Source organism: Hirundo rustica, chromosome 4, assembly GCF_015227805.2.
Source record: "Hirundo rustica isolate bHirRus1 chromosome 4, bHirRus1.pri.v3, whole genome shotgun sequence".
Classification (NCBI taxonomy): Eukaryota; Metazoa; Chordata; class Aves; order Passeriformes; family Hirundinidae; genus Hirundo; species Hirundo rustica.
The window spans coordinates 57,942,164-57,961,837 of record NC_053453.1 but is presented as its reverse complement, the minus strand read 5'-3'; the positions used below and the strand labels follow the sequence as shown (position 1 = coordinate 57,961,837).

The window sequence follows — 19,674 nt, the reverse complement described above, 5'->3', positions numbered from 1 at the left end:
ATAGGCTGAAAGGAACTTCTCCCTTCCACAGCAGAATACCTCTCCTCTCCTAGAGGAACAAACCCTCACTGCTAGCAACAAAATCACCCGAAACACATTTGTTCCAGCTGAAATGCAGGAGAGCCTCTGCTCTTCCAAACGGGACTAATTCTTCTCCTGCATGTACCAGACAGCACTTCCAATCACTTTGTTCGCTCCTTGCTAATCTTTCATATCCAAATGAACTTCAGACAATTTCACTTGTGACTGAAAGTAGCCTTTGGCAAGAGCCCAGAGCCAGACTTGAACTCACACTATCAGCATCAGAGAGGTTCTTTGATCTTTTTAACCGCTACATTAATTCAACTGTCCTTAGTTAGGTAAAGATGCTTGTACAGGACACCTCAGCACAATCTGAGAGTAATGATGAACCCAAAAAGGTCAGGCAGTTCAAGAGAATCCCCGCTGGAAGCTCATGAGCAATGCTTTTTACATACCCTGGCCACAGTCACCAGCATCAAATCCACATGAGAGGACATTGCAGGCCTGGTCACAGAACTTGTCTGCTAGCCAGGAATTAGCACAGCCTTGGTTACAGTATGAAACACCACTTATTCCTGCTCCAAACTGCCATGGTGGGCCATTCCCAATACCTCCAACTGCACCTGCACCAGCAACGTAGCGATTACCCCCACTGTTACCTAAGAGAAAAAAGAAAAAAAACAGACACACCAGAAGTAAGAGTTTCAAAGAACCAAAGAAAGGCACATTTAGGCCGCCAGACCGAAGACTGAACAATCATCAGTGAAATTAAAAAGGGGCAAATCCTAACTAGACCTCTGTGAGTTTGTGCATCCTATAGATTTTACACTCAGGGTAGAAGTTTAGGAATCGAGTGAAAAGGGTATCCAAAGTGCCAACGTATTTTGTCTCAACTTCAAAAAGGCAGGCAGAAGACTGATTTACTGCTCCTTGTGCTTGCAGTCTTGACTTTAGAGCCTCCCAGAAAGGTATCACTTCCGCAATCCAGAAGTACCACTTCGTTTTATTACTGCAGTCCTGAAAATTACATCTAGGAACTAATAGTGCAGCTTCACAATCCATTCACAATTTGGATTCTGAGTCCAAATAATATACAATGCTGTATATTATTACTATATAATAATTTAAATCTCAAAACCCCTTCCTTCAGCTAGTCAAATTTGATACCTAAAGACAGATTATCCTATGCCCTACTATTTCCTGTCATTTTCCATAGAAATTTGTGGTTTGCAGGGAATAAGGTTTTAACCTGTAAAACAACTTTTTTATTGTATTATTAAAGGAGGCAAATTCTGTAGTTATATGAAAAAGGCAGATTACAGAATTATTCTTGTAAGGACAAATAGACAGTTCACTTTTTCTAAATTAAACATTGCTGTCTTACCGATGCAATCACCTCCATCCCAATCACATGCTGAGTTATTACAGGCTTTATCACAGTAACCATCTTTAATCCATGAGCCAGGACATCCCTCGGCACAGTTTGGCACAGGCCAAGTCAAGTACACCTGGAACAACATCACAGACTGAGACAAGGACTGGCAAATAGAAGTCAAATGAGCTTGTTTCTTTGAATATGGAGACTTAACAATAATGTCTCCCTGTGTACAGTGCCTTTAGATTGCACAGATCTTGGCAAACAGCATTCACATCCCATTGCCTGTGAAGTCAATGTTATCCCTTCCAAAAGGAAGGATGAACTGAAGAATTCCCAAGGCCAAACAGCCAGAAATGGCAAGTAGGACTTCCCAAATTTACTTCTGCAAACCATATTCCAATGAAAACTAGTATCTTCTCTTTTGTCAGATAGGAAGGGTGAACTTAAACTCTGAAATAGCTCTGCTGTTCACTCATTCTCCTGACTCAAAATGTTTTTTCATTACTAACCAGTCATGAGATAAGCGGCACATGTTGAACATAATCCCTGAAGCATCTCATCCTCTATGATTTAAATAATCCTAAGAATTGGCAGGATTAAAAAAAAGTGTGCGTGTGTGTCTTCTTTCAACTGAGGAGGCATTAAAAGCCCCACACATTTTCCTTTGGACTTTACTGTTTCAAGATTCTAGCAGCACATTTCCTACAGTAACACCTGCTGATCAGGTTATCACAAACAACATTGCACTGAAGCTGACTTCATCATCATCACTGGGGTGAATAACTAAAGAACAATACAAATGGTGTAACAATATGGTTTTGCAGTCATATGCCTCCATCCTTAGAGATTTAAAACAACTAAAAGCTTCCTAACACCCCCAAGTACTGAAACAGTTAATGCAGCTTGAACTAATTTTGCTCAACCCTTCTGTATGCAAGCATGCATGTCAGCCTGCATAAAATGTTTAATTCATGGTCTCTGGTCCCTTGTGTACCCACTGCTGTAACAGAAATAATAATATATAAATCTTCCATTTTTTTCCTCCGTGTCACTCTCGTAGATCAAGCTAATGGATGAAAACCCTCCTGGCAGCCAGAGTGTTTATGCATAACTATTGCTAATGTTTCCTCCGCCTGCTTTCCTTACTTAAACCCCAGTTGTTGATAATGGGTTTGTGGAAAGACTAAATTACTTTACACTCATAAATGTGGAACAATAGCTATTATTTTAGCAATTATATACAGTATGTATATATAATTATATATATATGATTATATATAAATAGGGAAAAGATATTATGGGTGTCTGAAGAGAGGCAATTAATAGCAAACTTCAATATTATATCAGTTCCAATGTCTTCTGACATCCGTGTTCCCACAGAAAAGTTGATTCTTGTTTGTTTTGAGTATTTCTCACAAAACAAAAAGAATTTACAAGGAAGGAAGACTGGCAACTGCCAAACACCACATCAGTCTAACCAGTGCTCCAACAAAGTCGGAGAATTGGCGAATAACACTGAAACTAAAGTGAACCCTGATAGAGGAACCATTAAAACCACCCAAACATAGGAGTGCAACATGAAAGAGAGTAATCCTACAAACACAGCCCACATACAAACCCGGGGAAGAGCCTTCCACCTGCTCAACCTTAGCCAACAGTTCTCTAGTTAAGAACAATGAACCTTTAGAGATAAAAGGGGAAGTGAGTGCTCTCCCTTTCAAAGTAGCATTCCTTTGGCTTTTACCGTTAGAGTATAAAAGTTCTACTTCCACTGAAGTATCTTTTCATAACGGCTTACCTTTTGACCTTTAGAGTGACTGTAAAAATCATCAGGCCAAACATCCTTCCCAAACATAACATCATCATTGAGATAAATAAACTTCTGTGAAAGGCCACTGATACGATGAATATGACTTTCAATAGCTGGTGAACTGAAGGTAGGCAAGTGACTCACATTCTGAAATATTTCCTAAAACAAGAAAATCCCCAACAACCAAAAACTGTTTCAGTCGGGCACACGAATACTTCATACTTATCTACTAAAAAAACCTTATCAAGAATAAGGATAGATAGATACAAAAGAAAAAATATATTAAAGAGAAAAAAAAAATACTTGAATATCTCTTTTTCCCCACACAAAACCATTTTCAGTTCTGCTGCTTAGCTAAGAAACTGCACCTGATTTCACAAAGTCACAAACTTTAACACACTCCTCTTTCAGTGAGTACTGGACCATGCTCAGAGTACACAGTTATAATTCTCATGAATTTCAGGCTGCACAAAATTTCTAGCAAACTGAACCTGTTGCAGCATTCAAGCAGTTGGGATTGTTCCATCTTTTTCATGTAACTTCGCCAGCAGAGAGCAGAAGTTGAGTAAGTATCTCTTTAACACTTCAGTTGTGCAGAATTCCTATGGCATTTCCAGATACCAAAATTACTTCTCAGTTTGTAATAAGCTACTAGAGAATTTGGTTTCACTTATTCAGGAAGCTTGAAGGATTCCTCTTCTCTTTTTAAATAACATTTTTAGAATGCATAGCTACTTTTTTTCTTGCCACCTTCTTAGTTCCAGTAATTGTAATCCATCCTATTTCTACACAAGCTTATTAGCTTATTACCGGTTCTGAGAGACTGTTTATAGATTCAGATTACATTTTCTTTTCCTCAGGTTTTTATAAATAGACTCTACAAGGAAATTAGACATGGACATATGTTAGCTGAAGCTTTAATATTTGGAAGAGTGTGCTAAATACAGGCTTGATATATATTCAGCTATCTGTTTAGCCAAAATACAAGGACATACATGATAAAACCTTGGGTGAGAGAGGGAAGAGGTTGTCACTTCTTCCAAATAAACTCAGGCTTTTGCTGCAAGAGGATAACTGCTTTTCAAATCAAACAGGATATCTTTGCTGGCCCTTTCACAGTGGTAGTTTTGTTGAGTTTTACCTGATGTGTCACAATAGTTATCCGAGGATTATCCAGGTTAAGCCAGGAAGGAATCTGCCCATTGGTGACGATGAAAATATGCCGTACCCAAGGGGCGTGTCTCTCTATTGATCGCAGCGAGTACCGCAGCTCTTCGTTGTCCTCGAAGCGGCTGGCAGAAACATCTTCATCCTGCTTGGACTACAAAAAAAAAAAAAAAAAAATCATTTCTTAGAGTTTAAACAGAACACTAAATTTCTGATGCAGCTGCTAAGGACAGTGTGCTTTGGCATAGCGGATTTAGACATTCAAAAATAAAAAGTATGTTGAGAATAACCATTATTCTTACAACGAATCATGTTCCAAATTATCAAGGTGAGTGAATGCTACAGTGTTCTGACATCACTGTCTGATCACCTGGTATCATTAGGCTATCTGCCAACCGTGCTGAAAGAAGTTCTTGAAGAATGAAGCAGAAAAAAGACCCCCTCCTGCATTTCAAACCAGTAACATCACCTTTCAGAAATCCAGTTTCAAGAGGCTGGCGCCTTTCAAGTACATTGCATCATAAGCTGTATATAAATGTCACCTAATATAGATATACTGGAAGTGTCATCATGTAGCTGCTCTTTAAATTATCCCCTGCTCTATTATTTTAAAGAATAATTTTAAGCAGGAGAAAATAAACAAAACTTATCCTAATATTCACTATCAAATAGCTAAATGTTTCCATAGATTTTTATTAAATAGAAAATGTTTCGTCAGAAACTCATCAGTTAAGTAACAAATTTAGGTTATAGGACACTGAAACGTATTTCTTTTCCCATTCAGGAGAACTTATTGACCTCTCCTAAAACCAACAAGTAAGGCTGCCTAAAAGGAACTTTTCTAAAGCCTAAATGAAACAGAAGACTCAAGATAATAGTTGAATGTTTAATAATTACCATTTTCACTGCAGATTCTACACACTGTACATAAATTTTCTAGTATGTACAGTAATGCAGCTTTCAGATACACAAAAAGAGTAAAAACTGAAAACATTTTAGCTGCACCAGCAGCCATTGGCTAGGTGCCCATTCACAAAATGAAGTGTAATTTCAACATGGGGAAATTAAATGTTTAAGCTCAGGGCTGGTATTAACTAGGAAGATTTCCCCAAAAGTTCAGATCACTGGATACAAAGAGAGACTGCAAGCTTTTCAGGAGTGGGCACACTAACCATGGCGTTTGACATTTACCCTTAAATTAAATTCCAGAGGAAGAAAACCCCCAAGATTACAGAATATCTTGAAACAGACACTTTTAATTTTCTGTTCTTAAACTGAACATCCTTCATTGTATCAAAAGCATTTACAGCAAACCTCCTTTCCTTATAGATATCTGTATTTCAGGACTTCAGCATTTTTGAAAGAGAAGCAATTAGCACTTGCTCAGCACTTGCAAAGCAAAAAATGTTTCAGAAATATAATGGGAACGAGATAATCATGTTTGTTAAAAACCCCTCTATCTTCCTACACAAGTAACCTTCTTATCTGCCAGTCAGGATCAGTTAAGCCCTTCAGGACTTGACTGTACATAGCTTTATCAGAACTTGTGCAGAGGGCAACATTTTTTACTTAGTAGAGAACATGAAAATTTAAATTAAATATCACACTGATCCTTCTTTCCCATTGATTGGAGAACTGGACAGTGTTCTTGTGATGTTTTCTTACAAGCTAATAAATATTTGATTCTTAATACTTCCAAGCTTCTGGGAAAAAAATTCCATTTTCCTTGTCCTTGACTAGTTAGCCTCTACTTGTAGTTTTGAAATGTTGCAACATTTACCTGCTGTAAGAGAATTTACCCACCTGACTAACAGAGCTGAGGTCCCACAGTAAATAAGCAGGATTAAGCATCAATTCTTTCCCATCTATAGTCATGTTCTTCTTCGCTTGCTTGCTGAGTTCTTGGAAACCCTTGGGGTTATTCAGTTGCAAGAGAGCCACGCTGGCTTCTGAATAGAGCTGCAACTATACAAGCAGAGAAACAACTCCAGCAGCACTCTTCAATCTTTTTATTGTATTATTTTTACTAGAGTTACTTATAAGAATTACTGGTAAGCACTGTTTTTAAAGAGCTAAAATTTTGTAAAAACACAAAAAGAAGTAGTAAAATGCGAACTAAAAAACATTTAAAGATACAAAACATTATGTTTAATTTTCACTTTGCAAAGTAAATGTCTCCTTACACAATGATCCAGCAACAGTAAACCCTTCCATGCTTTAAATATTTCGGGAGTAAATGAATAGTGAGTCCCCATCCATTCCCTGTCACTCCATAACAAAACTAATGTTGTATTAACACTTTATTATAAGACTGAAAGAATTATCCTTTTTGTTCCCATCTTAAACAAGCAACAATCTCCCCAGAAAATGAGGGCACTGATGTATCGTCACTCTCAGAAGCGTGAAATGTTCAGAATGGATTGCAGTTAGTTCAATCTACAGCTCCGAAATCTGAGATACAAAGGGCTCCAGACCTAATCCATGTGGGTCTCCAAGCCCTTAGTGCTGCTTGCCAATATGCTGCTAAGGTCATTTCTTAGTTGTGGACTGTTTGATCTGTTTGCTGTTTTTATCTCTTGCCACCAGTAAGTCTGTATATCAGATTTCATAATGCACAGGATCAGGGGCTTGCACTACACACCCTAACAGCAAGTATAGTTTACAGATCACAGGGCATCAAAGCAGCTCCCTAGAAATATGGCATAACCCAGTAAATGCTGCGTTTGCCATACAAAATAGGATGAGCAGACCCAATCAAGCTAAAAACAGGACCACACTTTGATTTTCCAAGTGCATGCATTCAACAGTCTAATTAAGAATAAACACAGTTAATCGTTATTAACTATATGATGCTATGCTTAATTTTTGTTCCTTCAGGCAACGTAAGACAACCACATCTACCGATTTTTCAGTGTAAATGCAATTCATAAACTATCAAATTTGAATAATCACGTTCAAAAAAAGTAAAAACGACACAGTTCCCTTTGTAACAACTCTAAGTGGTTTTATTTCTCTATTTTTTATTAAATCTGACCCTTTCTGCTCATTTTATAACACTTGTCCTAGAGTTAGCAGACCTTCCCTTAGCAAGACCAGCTGTTCCACTTGTGACATTTTAAAGCTGTTGATGCTTTGACTCATATGCTATTTGAGATCTTTCAATCTGACTTATGAGGCCTGTCATTAGAAAAATCTGATAAATCTCAGACCTTCCAGGGAATCATCTGAACTTATGGATGGAAAGGATGGCTTCAGTAGCTAAATGGCTGAGGTATAGTTACGGACTGCAGGCAGCAACCTCCAAAAATACCAGCATTGAAATGCTGCAGATTGCAAAGCTGCCAGCACTGGGTACGTGCTTTATTTAGCAATACAACAGAGTCACACAGTCCCTCAGAATCTGTCTTGTAAATCATACATAAAACAAACCAAAAATATTACCATCTTAGAGCTTTGAAAGCATGTAAGAACATTTAGTTCCTCTTTAACTTGCTCCCAAACTCAGCAAAATAAGTACTTGTACTACAAATTCCTAATTAAATTTATTACAAATACTTACCCCCCACTAACACAGCATATATGCTGTAGTTTTTTTAATTTGTAATATTTCAAGCACATACAGGAAGCAGTGGAAAAACATGCTCCATTTCTCAGCATCAGTTTAGCTAACCCCTGCACTGAATAGATCATTTTTATTACATCAAAGTGACTTTTTTTTCTGGTAATAACTTTTGAAAAAACCAGTCTTTTCCTAAGCAGGCTATCAATAAAATTAAACTTCAGCAAAGTCATCTGGTGAAATAACTAACTGGATTATAATAAATTTCACGCTCTACACCAAGCATTTTGTTGCTGGTACATTCAAAATGGAATTGTCTCCTGGCAGATTTTTTAACGTCTCACAGGTATCAACCTCCTCTGTGTAGAGATGGATGCCATCACCCATTCCCTTAAAATATTACCTTCCAGAGAACATCTTCATCCTCCCAAAACACATCAGCAGATCCAAAGGCATTGTCAAAACAGAACAGGAGAACAAGAAGGTAGATGCAGAGAGTCAGTATGACCAGGTGAACCTCTGTTAACACAAGTGGCTTAGAGCACACCTTGCAGGCAGGCACACACCCTGCACCACCACTGGGACACGTTTTCATCACACTCTTGAAAGCGAGACAGGAAAACTGCATTATCTCTACCAGGGAACTTGAAATTCAGGTTCTCCAGCATGGAGCAAGCATGTTTCACTTCTAGCTTACTAGACTAGGAGCCAGATGAACTCAGACACCTCATGCAGAAGTAAATACCTTCACTTCTACTTTCTCAAGGTAAGAGGCCTCAAGAGCACTTTTTTTCTGAGGTGGGACTTAGATTCCTAACCAGTCCTTAAATTATTATACCTTATCTTCTAAAGGGCCAAAGCTGATTATTAAGGAAATAAGGAGCTCCCCTTTTCCCACTCCAGTGTGGATATTGGGAAAACACATATGCCTGCATAGCAAGGGAAAGGAAGCATATGCTGAAGAGCTACAAAAAGTTTTACAAATATAAAACACTGTTGTCTTTACAAATGTCTCAAGTGCCCTTTATAAGACGACATAGTAGGAAGGTAATTTCTGAGTCAAAACTAGTGCAATGCCTTAGGTTAGTTTTTCTACAAAGCTTACTTGCTACATCCGTGTGATCGTAACACCATCTCCTGGAGCCACCTGTTTGCTCCAGAAACACTGATGAGCAGCAGTAAGAATGCCAGAACCCCATCCTCCAGTGAGGACAGCAAACACCCGACATCACTGTGCCTGCAGTTTCCCATGTGGATTTACTTCCATCAGTAAGACAAGGTCATTAAGCCATCATTAAGTTTCTAACATATCTTTTCTATATTATGTTTGTGTTTGTGCATGTGGATTAAAGGAGATGATATTTTGCAAAGGGAGAGATCTACAAGCTCTTAGTTGTCCTTGAAGCAATCAGGACATTAAATCTTGAAAGGAAAAATCAACTTTTTCCAAAAATTTTCACTACTGTGTAAAATTTCACTGAAAAACTGTTAGCATGACTGCCTCAAAAAACCCTAAATCAAACAAATCAAGTTCTTAAACAAATATAGTTTTTAAGTTATAAGCATCTCTTAGGCTGAATAATAGTCTCCTTTAGAAATGTAGTTAAGGGGGGGTGGGGGTGGGGCAAGTGAAAATGAAATACTCGGTTGTTCTTCACATATAGGTCCAAAGTAAGGTCTTTGGAACCCTTAAAGAAACAGCTCAGCAGCAGTCAGCTGCACAACCAGAGTAACACCTCCATCTAGTGGCTCTCTAACACTCAGTTAAGAATACATGGACAATAAAAAGCTGTCAAATATCACTTTCAACTTCATCTGTCATAATACATGACCTACAACAATGTGACCAGGAGACACACTGCTGCTCAACTTTCATCTTGAAATAAACTTCCATATCATTACGTTACAGTGCAGGCCATAAGTACAGAAAATCAGTAGACTCTAACAGATATAATTCACCTTGAAAATAGATCCTTTATATCATGAATCCCCACATTTTAATCCCCTCTAGCTGAGCTCATCTGCTTTGCTCAGAGACTTAGCTTTTTAGAACTGTCTGGTCTAGATGAACAATTTTTGGTCTTCCTTGGATTTAGAAGTTATTTCAACCAAACTAAAGCGATCGAACCAAAACAGCATCATCAACATACAACAAATGCACCAGTAACTACATTCCTCCCTTTCTCACCTTTCTTCCTTTCTAACAGCAGCATTGCTTAAATTTTTTATTATTATTTCTTTACGTGTGGTGTTGAAGTAAGAAACAGCCACTTGAAGCACACAGAAAACCATTAAGCATCAGGAGGTGTCTATGAGACATAAGTCTCATTCAAGCTCTGGTGCAACTTTCTTTCTCTCCACAAAGCATCTCACACCACTTCAGAGATTCCAGAAATGATAACAAGAAATGAATTGCTGCAAATGTCAGTGGAGACTGTAAATAACCAACCTTTTTACTACTTAACTGTACACTAACCTAGCATATCCCTTTGGTAAGAAGAAAACCACACTTGTGTTTTCCATTACTGCCTACCTACCATATCCACCGAAAGAAGAACTGACTGAGCTTAGAACCCACCAAAGGGTTTTCTATAGAAATAACCACATCCACACTTGATTTAAAAACCTTTATGCATGAAAATAAAACATTTCTTACATTCATATACGTAAGTTTCTTCATAACATACATGAATTGCTACTATCAAGAATAGAGGACTGGTTGGGAAAGAATTCACTACTATGATCACACAGGGTATAATAATTCAAATTTAGTTGCTCTAAAGCATCCACCACCAGGAAAAGAAACAGACAGCAAAGTTTAGTGGAAAGAAAACTACGGAATTTTGTGGATACCTGAGAAAAAAATTGTGTTCATACAGGTATATATCTGCCTAACCAAACTGCAGAAGAGGAGCTCTTAGGAACAATCACAGTGGCAGTGTTTGCACACACATAACATACCAAGGAAAAGGGAATCAGTACAAATAGATGACACATGACCGATGACAAATTACAAAACACAACCAAGAAAGGGTAAGGAAACATCATATAGAAAGATAATAGGCACAGGATGTCACTTCCATAAAGACAGACAAGGAGATAGGAAACATGTCTAAGACCCCCCAGAGATGCATCCTTTATGTTCTTCTGGACAGCAGGGAACCATATGAATATGTCACCATATGTGACACTAGAGATGCAAAGACAAAAGCAAGTACCTATTTAAGCTTATATAAGTGCTTAAAAACTCTATTAATCTGTTTTAGGGCACATAGGAAGAGAGGTACAAATGTGTATACTTTGCAGGGTTTCTGCCATTAGCAAGGCTCCAAGTCAGCTAACACAAGTTGAGACATGAAAGAAAAATTTCAGATTGCATTATGTTAGAGTGTGACCAGCCTATGAAAGGAATTACACAAGATAATTTCTGCTACAGAGTACATGAATTGTTAGCCCAGCCCACAAAAAAAAAAAAAAAAAAAAGGAAAAAGGACCTCATATTCATCTGAACACCAAGAACAAGGCACAAAGTGAATTAGCCCATATTACAGGTGTACATCAGACTAATGAAACCAAATTACCTATGGATTGCCATCTCATTATCTCTGCTGACTCCTCCCCCCAAATCTCCTTGGCCTCAATCCTTTTCACCCCATGAATCACACCTATCTCCAGTACAAAAGCCAGTGCTTTTAACAAACTTCTTAAACTTTCACCTATCCATTAAACCTGACTGAAACTTTAACAGGTTGATAGCAGGGGAGAACAGAAGGCACTGAATGTCAGTCACAAAAGCTGTTTCCTGTTGCCTTGCAGCTGGGTCAGCCAAAGTGCAACTGCCTTAAGACCCTACAGGACAAGTGGCAAAGAGAAACACAGCGTTCAGTGCTGTTACTGTTAAGAGAGCTAAGAAGGAAGAAAAAAGCTAAGAAGCTACATAAACAAGAAGTCTGTCACATTAAACAACCCATTGATCTAGAATTCTACAGCAAGAAAACAGCCTCCAGCAAATGGCTGAGAGGAACTGATAAGGCTGCCTTTTAATCAGCTGCAGGCTAGCAAATGTAATGCCTAAGAACTTGCAGTCACAGAATGGACAATTCGTCTTTTGCAAGCAACTCTTTGAGTCACTATTTGCTACTCTTCACTACTCAGGGAAGAATCACACAAAAAAACCCAGATTACTCTCAGAAATATCCTAAGTCTCCCAGGTGAGTGAGATTTCATGCCTGAGCCGTTCCAAAAGATCAGCACAATTAAGGCACTCTTTCCTCCAGAGCCTTACCAGTTTTACTTTAGAGGCCAGACTCTCTGGCAGTTTTGTTCGTAGCTGGTTTGTTTCTTTGAATGTAGCTGGGAATCCACTAAGAATGGCCAAGTCTTGCATTAATACCAGACCTGGAACTTCTTTGTCTGTAGTCTAAAAACAAGAAAACAGATTATAAAGACCATTTTAAAGGTAGAATAATTCACATAACAATAAGAGTTGCTCTGAAAGCTTTTAATTCTTACTTCACGTGAGTTACGGAAAGAGAACAGCACAGAAACTTACTAAAAATGTACAGAACGTTTCACACATACAAAAACTAATAAACAGATTGTCAAAGTACATACCAAGTAACCCCTCCATACTATCTGTTTGCTGTTGTCTTTTAGCATTCCAGAATGGGCAGCTTCAACTAGAATACATAAAATTGCAAATCAAAAACTTCCAGTATAAAGTCACTTCCTTTCTGTATTGTAGTAACCAAGAAATACTTTTGCAAATTAAACATACTTGAGTATTTATAGTGTGAAAAGTTGTCTTTATAAATAGTAAATAATTCTTGGTGGTAAAATAAAGAACAGTGGTTTGGACTAGTGGCCAGGCACTCCATATTAAACAAAGTAAGAAACTCATACCTGCCCTAACACCTAAGATGTTAAACACAAATAATTTTGTTCTACAGTTGTCAATCCTTTGAACAAGGACAGAATTTACTGCATGTTACTCAAACTAGACTTCACAGCAATTAAAAGGGGATTTCTAAAACTAATCTTCCTCCATCTAAGCTCCAGCCTCTTGAGATTATCAGAGCAACACAGATATTCAGATATCAAACCTGTTTTGCAATAGCTTTTTAAAGCACAGCACTCTAATCATCTGTAATCAGTTGTCTGGGAGGTAAGCAAACAGTATCATTAATGTCATCATTTAGAGAAACAGTTTGAAGGCAAGAGAGACACTGAATGACTTGCTAAAGGCAAACAAAAAATCAGCATCAAAATCAGTACTGAAGAAAAAAAAAAACAACAACCCCAAAACTATTTCACAGCATCTTCCAAAGCTTGCGCTAGAAAACTGGATGGAGTCTGACAAAGAGCTTCTTACCGTCCTTGGGGCTATCAAAAACAATTAGAGTCACATTGGTAGAAGGATTTTTTGGTTTTGCTACAAAGAACATATTGTTAGCAGCTTGTAATGCAGGATGAATGGATGGCAGGTCTTTCAGTGTGAAGTTGGCAGGCAGCGCAGGATCCAGGACAAGCATGGGCACTTTGATGCAGTGTGTCAGCAAACACTCCAGCTGCTTCTCACTACAGCAAAACACCAAAGGCATATTTAACAACACTAGAAAATTTAAGATAAAAATCAATCTTGGAGGCAATGGGAAAAGTTTTTGTAAAATCTGATTAATTATTTGTAACATTTGCTGTGGTAAGGGGAAATTATTGAAGAGCACACTTATTTTCCTGCAGACGGCAAATATTTGACTGGTAGTGTTTAGTGCATTCTCATAACTGTTTTTTTTCAAAGTTTCCAAGATTTCCAAGTCTTCTCACAGAAGAGACCTTATAGAAATCTCTAAATAACAAAAGGGCCAAGCCACATGATTGCAACAGACCCGGTCCTGCTACCTCCTGGCAGCAGAGCCACAAAAGGCATGGACCCTCTACAGACAATTACTTGCAGTGCCATGTATACAAATGGCAGGTGAAAGCAACACTGAATTTTTAATGCGTATGTACCTGGAGTTTTATGATTCAAAAGCATGAAAATTTTTTTCATGCTCGGAACAGGAGCTAACCCTAAAAAATGACAGGGATATGCATTCCAAACTCCAGAAACTGCTATGTTTTAACAAGCTCATTCATATATGTCACAATAACATTACTTTTATTCAGCACATATATATTATCATGCTGTCAGCTCTTGAAGTGACATAGGAAAGCCTGCACAGGCTATAGAAAACCACACTACCCCCCCAACCAGCATCTGCTTTCAGGTAACAGTGAGTAGAGTATCATTTACTCCAAAAACTCACCTCTTCTTTGTTGGTTCTGTTGCATTCTTTCCAAGGATTTCCCTATTACAAAGTTAAAACAAGGATATTAAATAACACTGAATTGACAGTAGGAATTGAGTCTAATTTCAAACTGTTAATTGAGTCAGGGACACATTGTCAAAGCACCAATAACCCAGATAAAAAGCTGCCAAGGCCTTGCCATTGGCCTTGCCAAGGTGAGCACAGACTGACACGTGCCCTTCACTGCTCACGTGCAGCATGGAGCTCAAAGATGCATGACTGTCCTGAGAATTGTGGCAGCAGGACTCTTTCTGCTACCACGAATTTATGGGGTTATTATTAGGTTACTTAACAAAAGCGATGTTGATGTGAAAAACACTGGTAAGAAACCAGAATGAAGTGACCTAAAACTAGGTTGACTTGACTGTTTTTCCTAACATAAATATTCCGATAAGGTCTATGAAACAGCTCTTTTTATAGCAGCATTCATTGATATCAAAGGATATGAAAAAAATTATCTACAGGGGAGGGAACCAGCTGTCCCTGTAGATAGCAGACATGGTATAGACACCAGTCTTATTCATAAACTCAATCTCAACTTTCCAAATCAGTGTTATGGAAAAAAACTATGTGTTTTTCCCTTCTTGAAATAGGAATCATGGCATGAGCGGTGACAAAGCTAAACCCACTAATATTAGCGATATGAACTGCTATGAAAATATTGGCAGAAATTTGAAAGCTTTTCAGAGCAGAGACTGTCTATGTTTAAGGTCAATGAATTTAAATTTCTAATATTTCCAGTGTTTAGGTAACAAAGGAAAGATCAAGAATTTCCCTTGAGATCATACTGTCAGCTGTACCTAAATTGCAAGACACAGCATGCCAAAAATCAGATCAATCCACTAACTCGTGCACTTCTCATTATTCTGAACTAAATTATTATAACCCTTAAAATACAGACTTGTCCTTCCATTTAGCATATTTACTGGCAAAAACAGATCATGTGAGCAGAGTTGCTGATCAGAAATTAAATCAATGGTTACAAGGCATAATCCAAGGTATCAGCAGCAGCTTGTGTTTGAAGGCTTAGATCAGTAATTTTGCAGAACTCTATAGCACAATCTACAACAACAAATGCAGCAATACATGTTTTTGCTTCCTTAGATAAAGGCCAATTCATATCCTTATAACATGCATAAATTATACTCCCATTTCTCAGTTTCAGTACTTGTGAGACTATGAATCTAACTAATCTAAAAACAAGAACTTAAGAAACATGTTTAAGATTTTACAAAGCCTATTATACAAAGAAATATGCGTGGATGGGGAGAGAAAAAAGGGATGAAGATAGGTTATTTGAGGCATGGTTTTATTACTATTATTTACAAACTTATAAAAATCAATACAAAATGACATACACAATGCACAGTTTCCCACATGCCTTTTTACAAATTCATGACAGACCAGCCTTAATTATTATGCTTATCTTAAACAATTTCCTAATTAGACAGTACTTGACAGTTCTAAAAGTAGAACTGAAACAAGGTTTTGGGAATAATCAAATGAAGAAGTGAGAAAATGTGCTTTTAATTTTCATGTTGAGTAACGTGGGAAAAAATAACAATGAAGGACACTAGTACAGCATTAGATTGCTGCTGTCAGTTATAGGGAAAAAATATGTAAGATTATTACCTCATTATTTTCTGTTCTTCTTCCATCTGTTCCCTGACCTGTTGCAATTCTTTGATCAGTTCCACATCTGTGCCATTCACCCAGGTGTACACCACATCAATTGGCATGGGTAAACAAAGCCTACATAATTCAAAGGAAAGCGACATGAGCTGTTTAATATTGCATTACAAGTGTTCATGGCATCCTACAATAGCAATTTCTGTCTAACAACAGAAATACTTGGTGTCTGGGCTGCAAACAAGACAAAGCAAAAAGACTCTCTTTAGCTCTATATATCATGTCTTAATTATACACGTCTTTGACAAAACAGCACAGACATCAACCAAAAGGACAGAAAGTGGTTTTAACTGTTCAGTAACTAAAGGAAATCCTAACTTTACGCTCTAAATTTCACTGACTCAAACTCATGGCCTGCCTCCTTCAAACCCATCAAATACTTTTCAAGTCAGTACCAAGACCTAAGCACACTCTTAATTCACTAACTACTTCAAGACAGGAAAGCATGAAGCTTAATTTAAATCACACTTACTGTTATTTAATTGCATAAGTCAGTAAGTTGCATGAGTCAGTAAGATCTCAGCAGGACCAGGTCTCTATCCTAGGAATGTCTCTCAGATTATAATAACAGGGCATTTCATAAAACAACAGTCTAATTTGGGTACATGAATTCAGACTCCAGACATGGCAGAAAAATTAGTTCTTGACACAACTGAATATCCTGGAGCTGTTTCTGGAGGGTTACAGATTTCCTAGCATGCAAAAGGCAGAAGGAAGGGGTTTGGGTACACTTTTCCTGCTTTTTTAAATAATCTCCTCTCCAAGGCCCACAGCTTTGGGTCAGCAGGTACTCCAGGCTACTGCCATAGGTGAATCTGAGCCCCATATAGTAGGAGGATACCCCAATTATTATTTTCAAAAGTTCCAGTGTCGAGCTATTTAATACCTTCCTAAACTGTAGATGGCCTAGAAAACATTGGAAAACATCATCCTGTGACCCCAAGGATCTCAGCATTAGAGAGGTCTGAAGACGTTCTCTCTCCACCCACTGCATCTTTCCGAAAGCATTCAAAGAGAGACAGAACTCACAGGCAGGTGTTTTGTCCACCTGCCCTTGCACAGCATGCCATGCAGACAGCTTGCACCCAGCTTCGTTTTCTACTGGCTCAGACTCAACAACTGAAGCACAAAATTTGGTACAAGGTCAGCCAGTAGCTCGTCACAACACAATGGGCAGGAACATTTTGTACTCAACTTACCGCTGTTCCTAACTGAGCTGCAACACTCAGAGGATAACAGGGCATTCTGAGACTATTTGAACATCTCAGCAGCAGTGCTCCTTCCCCAGCAGCACCACCCAGAAACTCTCACATCTGCAGGAAGCTACCCTTCTAACCAAAAAAGTAAATTTACTGAATACAATTGCCCTTCTATTCAATTATTTCCCTATTTTTTTCCCAGAGATAACTAACTTCTGTTTCATTTACAAGGCATGTTTTAAACTAAAACGTCCTCTAGAGGAGTAGAAATTCAATGGCAGTAGCTCTTTGAACTTTTCTACATTTGCTGTGATCAGTTAACTTACTGGTTTGACAATCCCTGGAATGCTGTAGCTCAGAAAGGAGTGTTTTAGGTGGAAGCACCTGACTCCAGTCAGCGGATTTCAAAAATGCCCAACCTTCAGCCTTCTGGGCAAAGTGCAGAGCTTATTCACCCAGGCTTCACTGAAGAACACCGCCTATCCAAAAGAATTCCAACTCTTTCTGTGGTATGAGGCAATTTTGACTTCTTTGAAGCCTCTCTCCATTTTGCCATTTCCTAACAGTGTGTCCCTATGCAGTAGCACATATACCTATGTAATTTCCTACATTATGCCACATACAACCAAAAGCTAGTAAATTCCACAGAGGAAAAGCATATTTGGTCAGATGCAGGCACATCAATTCAATTAAACCTGGCATGGCGAGCTCATTCTTCGTTACCAGTGACAATAGAGATAGACAGTTAAAAAAAAAAAAAAAATTGTTTGCAAATCCACTAGTCTAATTGCTTAAAAATTATCCAAATACTCAATAAATTTTCTTAATGCACCTTTACAGCACACACTGTTTTGTTGTTTCCAATTAAGCCAAGCAGCTCTCTTAAAACTGTACCTTTCTGGACTCGGCCAAAGCTTTCTGGATGGTTTCATGGTTTCCTAAAGCACACTGAGAGTTGATTATTTTCAGAAGTATGTATTGGAATTTTGCTGTAAAATAGTTTCAATGAAAAGGAACAGATACTGCACTTGAGTAGTACTGTTCTCAAACACTATTTTAACGTTCGGTGTCTTTTGGAAACTGCTGAAGTTCAGAGAAGCTCAAAAGCTCTCTCAAATTCTGCAGCTTTGTTTCCTTCATATGGATTTATACATTCAGTCTTCATCAGAAACACTGGTCTGGCAAAAAGGTTAAGCTCAAGATGACCTGAGTTAATTTACTAAATACAACCACGTTTCTAATCAGCTATTTCCCCTCTTTGGAATGACTAACTTCTGGTTCAATCACATATGTGACTGGAAGGTGCAATTTGATTCCAAGTGGGAATTTTCTTACCACCTTTCTACAGGAAATCATCTCTTTGGAAAATTCCTTGAAGACTCCCAAACAATTAATTGAGGTTTTTGCATTTTTATCTTTAAAAAATACATCCATTTTTACTTGCAAATCTAAAAACATCCATAGGACGCTGCTTGAAGACAAAACCAGAACCACCACTCCCCCAGAAAGGGCAGGGGAAATACTTGCTGGCAGGAACTTCCCATACCCATGATATGTTTACATAAGAGAATCATCATCACAGCTGAGACTGGAGGTAGAAGACGAACTTTTGTCTCAACATTCACTGTTGCTGAAGGAGTACAGCAGATTTGGGATCTCTCCCAAGATACCATACGGTGATCTCCAACGTTGCTGAGACTCTTTATGAACAATAGAAGTCTAAGCTGCTCATAGTAAACCTCCCAGCCCTCCTGCCTGTTCTGTAACTACACACTAACAGTAACTGAGCTGTTCCACTGCTATTCCTGCTCCCTGCCTTGTATGTCTTTTCCTCTCTCCAGTCTCACTCAGCTCAAGAGTTAATGGCTGGCCAACCACTGACAGTTCTCACTTGCTGCACCATACTGAAATCAGTCTGCACATTTCAAAAGATGGGGATTATTCCTTCACATCTTTCCATATATATCTTTGAGTCTTAAACAGGACATCCTGGAATAGCAAAGCTACACTTTACAGTAAGTAAACTAAACTTACTATACCATTTGCAAGTAGAGTAATAAAATGCAGTCCACATCCAAAACACTCATGCATGGAACTCCGTTATTTAGTTTCCTTTTCTCCCTGTTAATTTTCATATCAAAACTTTGTCTTCAAAAATGGGTTTGGATAAAGTGCCTTGGTAGAAAGCCTTGGAATTGCTAGTGCACTCTCTCAAGCTGTGTAAGAGCCTAAGTAATATAAGAAGCAAGTTTAGCAGCTGATGTGGCTGCTTGAAAAGTGCCACAGTTGGGATGCCAAGGGTTTGCAACAGGAAGGAAAAACAACCAAAAGCAATTGCTAAACTCCAACACAAAACCATAAGTCTGCCTTGGTCTGGCAGAGTAGAGTGTTCAAAAGGTGTCACTAATGATGTCATTGTTTCTGTGTGATGAGCTTTTTGAGTTTACCATCATAAGAGCTTGCCCACATACACAAATTTGTCTACAACTCACAGTGAGGTTTTC

At 38.2% G+C, this 19,674-nt stretch overlaps 1 protein-coding gene across 2 annotated transcripts in view; it reads right to left on the bottom strand.

The window, feature by feature from the left end:
* GNPTAB (N-acetylglucosamine-1-phosphate transferase subunits alpha and beta) overlaps positions 1 to 19,674 on the bottom strand; it is a 39,331-nt gene that overhangs the window by 13,421 nt on the left and 6,236 nt on the right. For both annotated transcript variants that reach the window (XM_040062096.2, XM_040062098.2), the window contains exons 3-12: positions 15,915 to 16,034; positions 14,241 to 14,282; positions 13,307 to 13,512; positions 12,550 to 12,614; positions 12,221 to 12,355; positions 6,180 to 6,341; positions 4,351 to 4,530; positions 3,198 to 3,368; positions 1,406 to 1,529; positions 477 to 680 (exon numbers count right to left, since the gene is read on the bottom strand). In XM_040062096.2, coding sequence (XP_039918030.1) covers positions 477 to 680; positions 1,406 to 1,529; positions 3,198 to 3,368; positions 4,351 to 4,530; positions 6,180 to 6,341; positions 12,221 to 12,355; positions 12,550 to 12,614; positions 13,307 to 13,512; positions 14,241 to 14,282; positions 15,915 to 16,034 — 1,409 coding nt within the window. The remainder of the gene's footprint in view (positions 1 to 476; positions 681 to 1,405; positions 1,530 to 3,197; positions 3,369 to 4,350; positions 4,531 to 6,179; positions 6,342 to 12,220; positions 12,356 to 12,549; positions 12,615 to 13,306; positions 13,513 to 14,240; positions 14,283 to 15,914; positions 16,035 to 19,674) is intronic.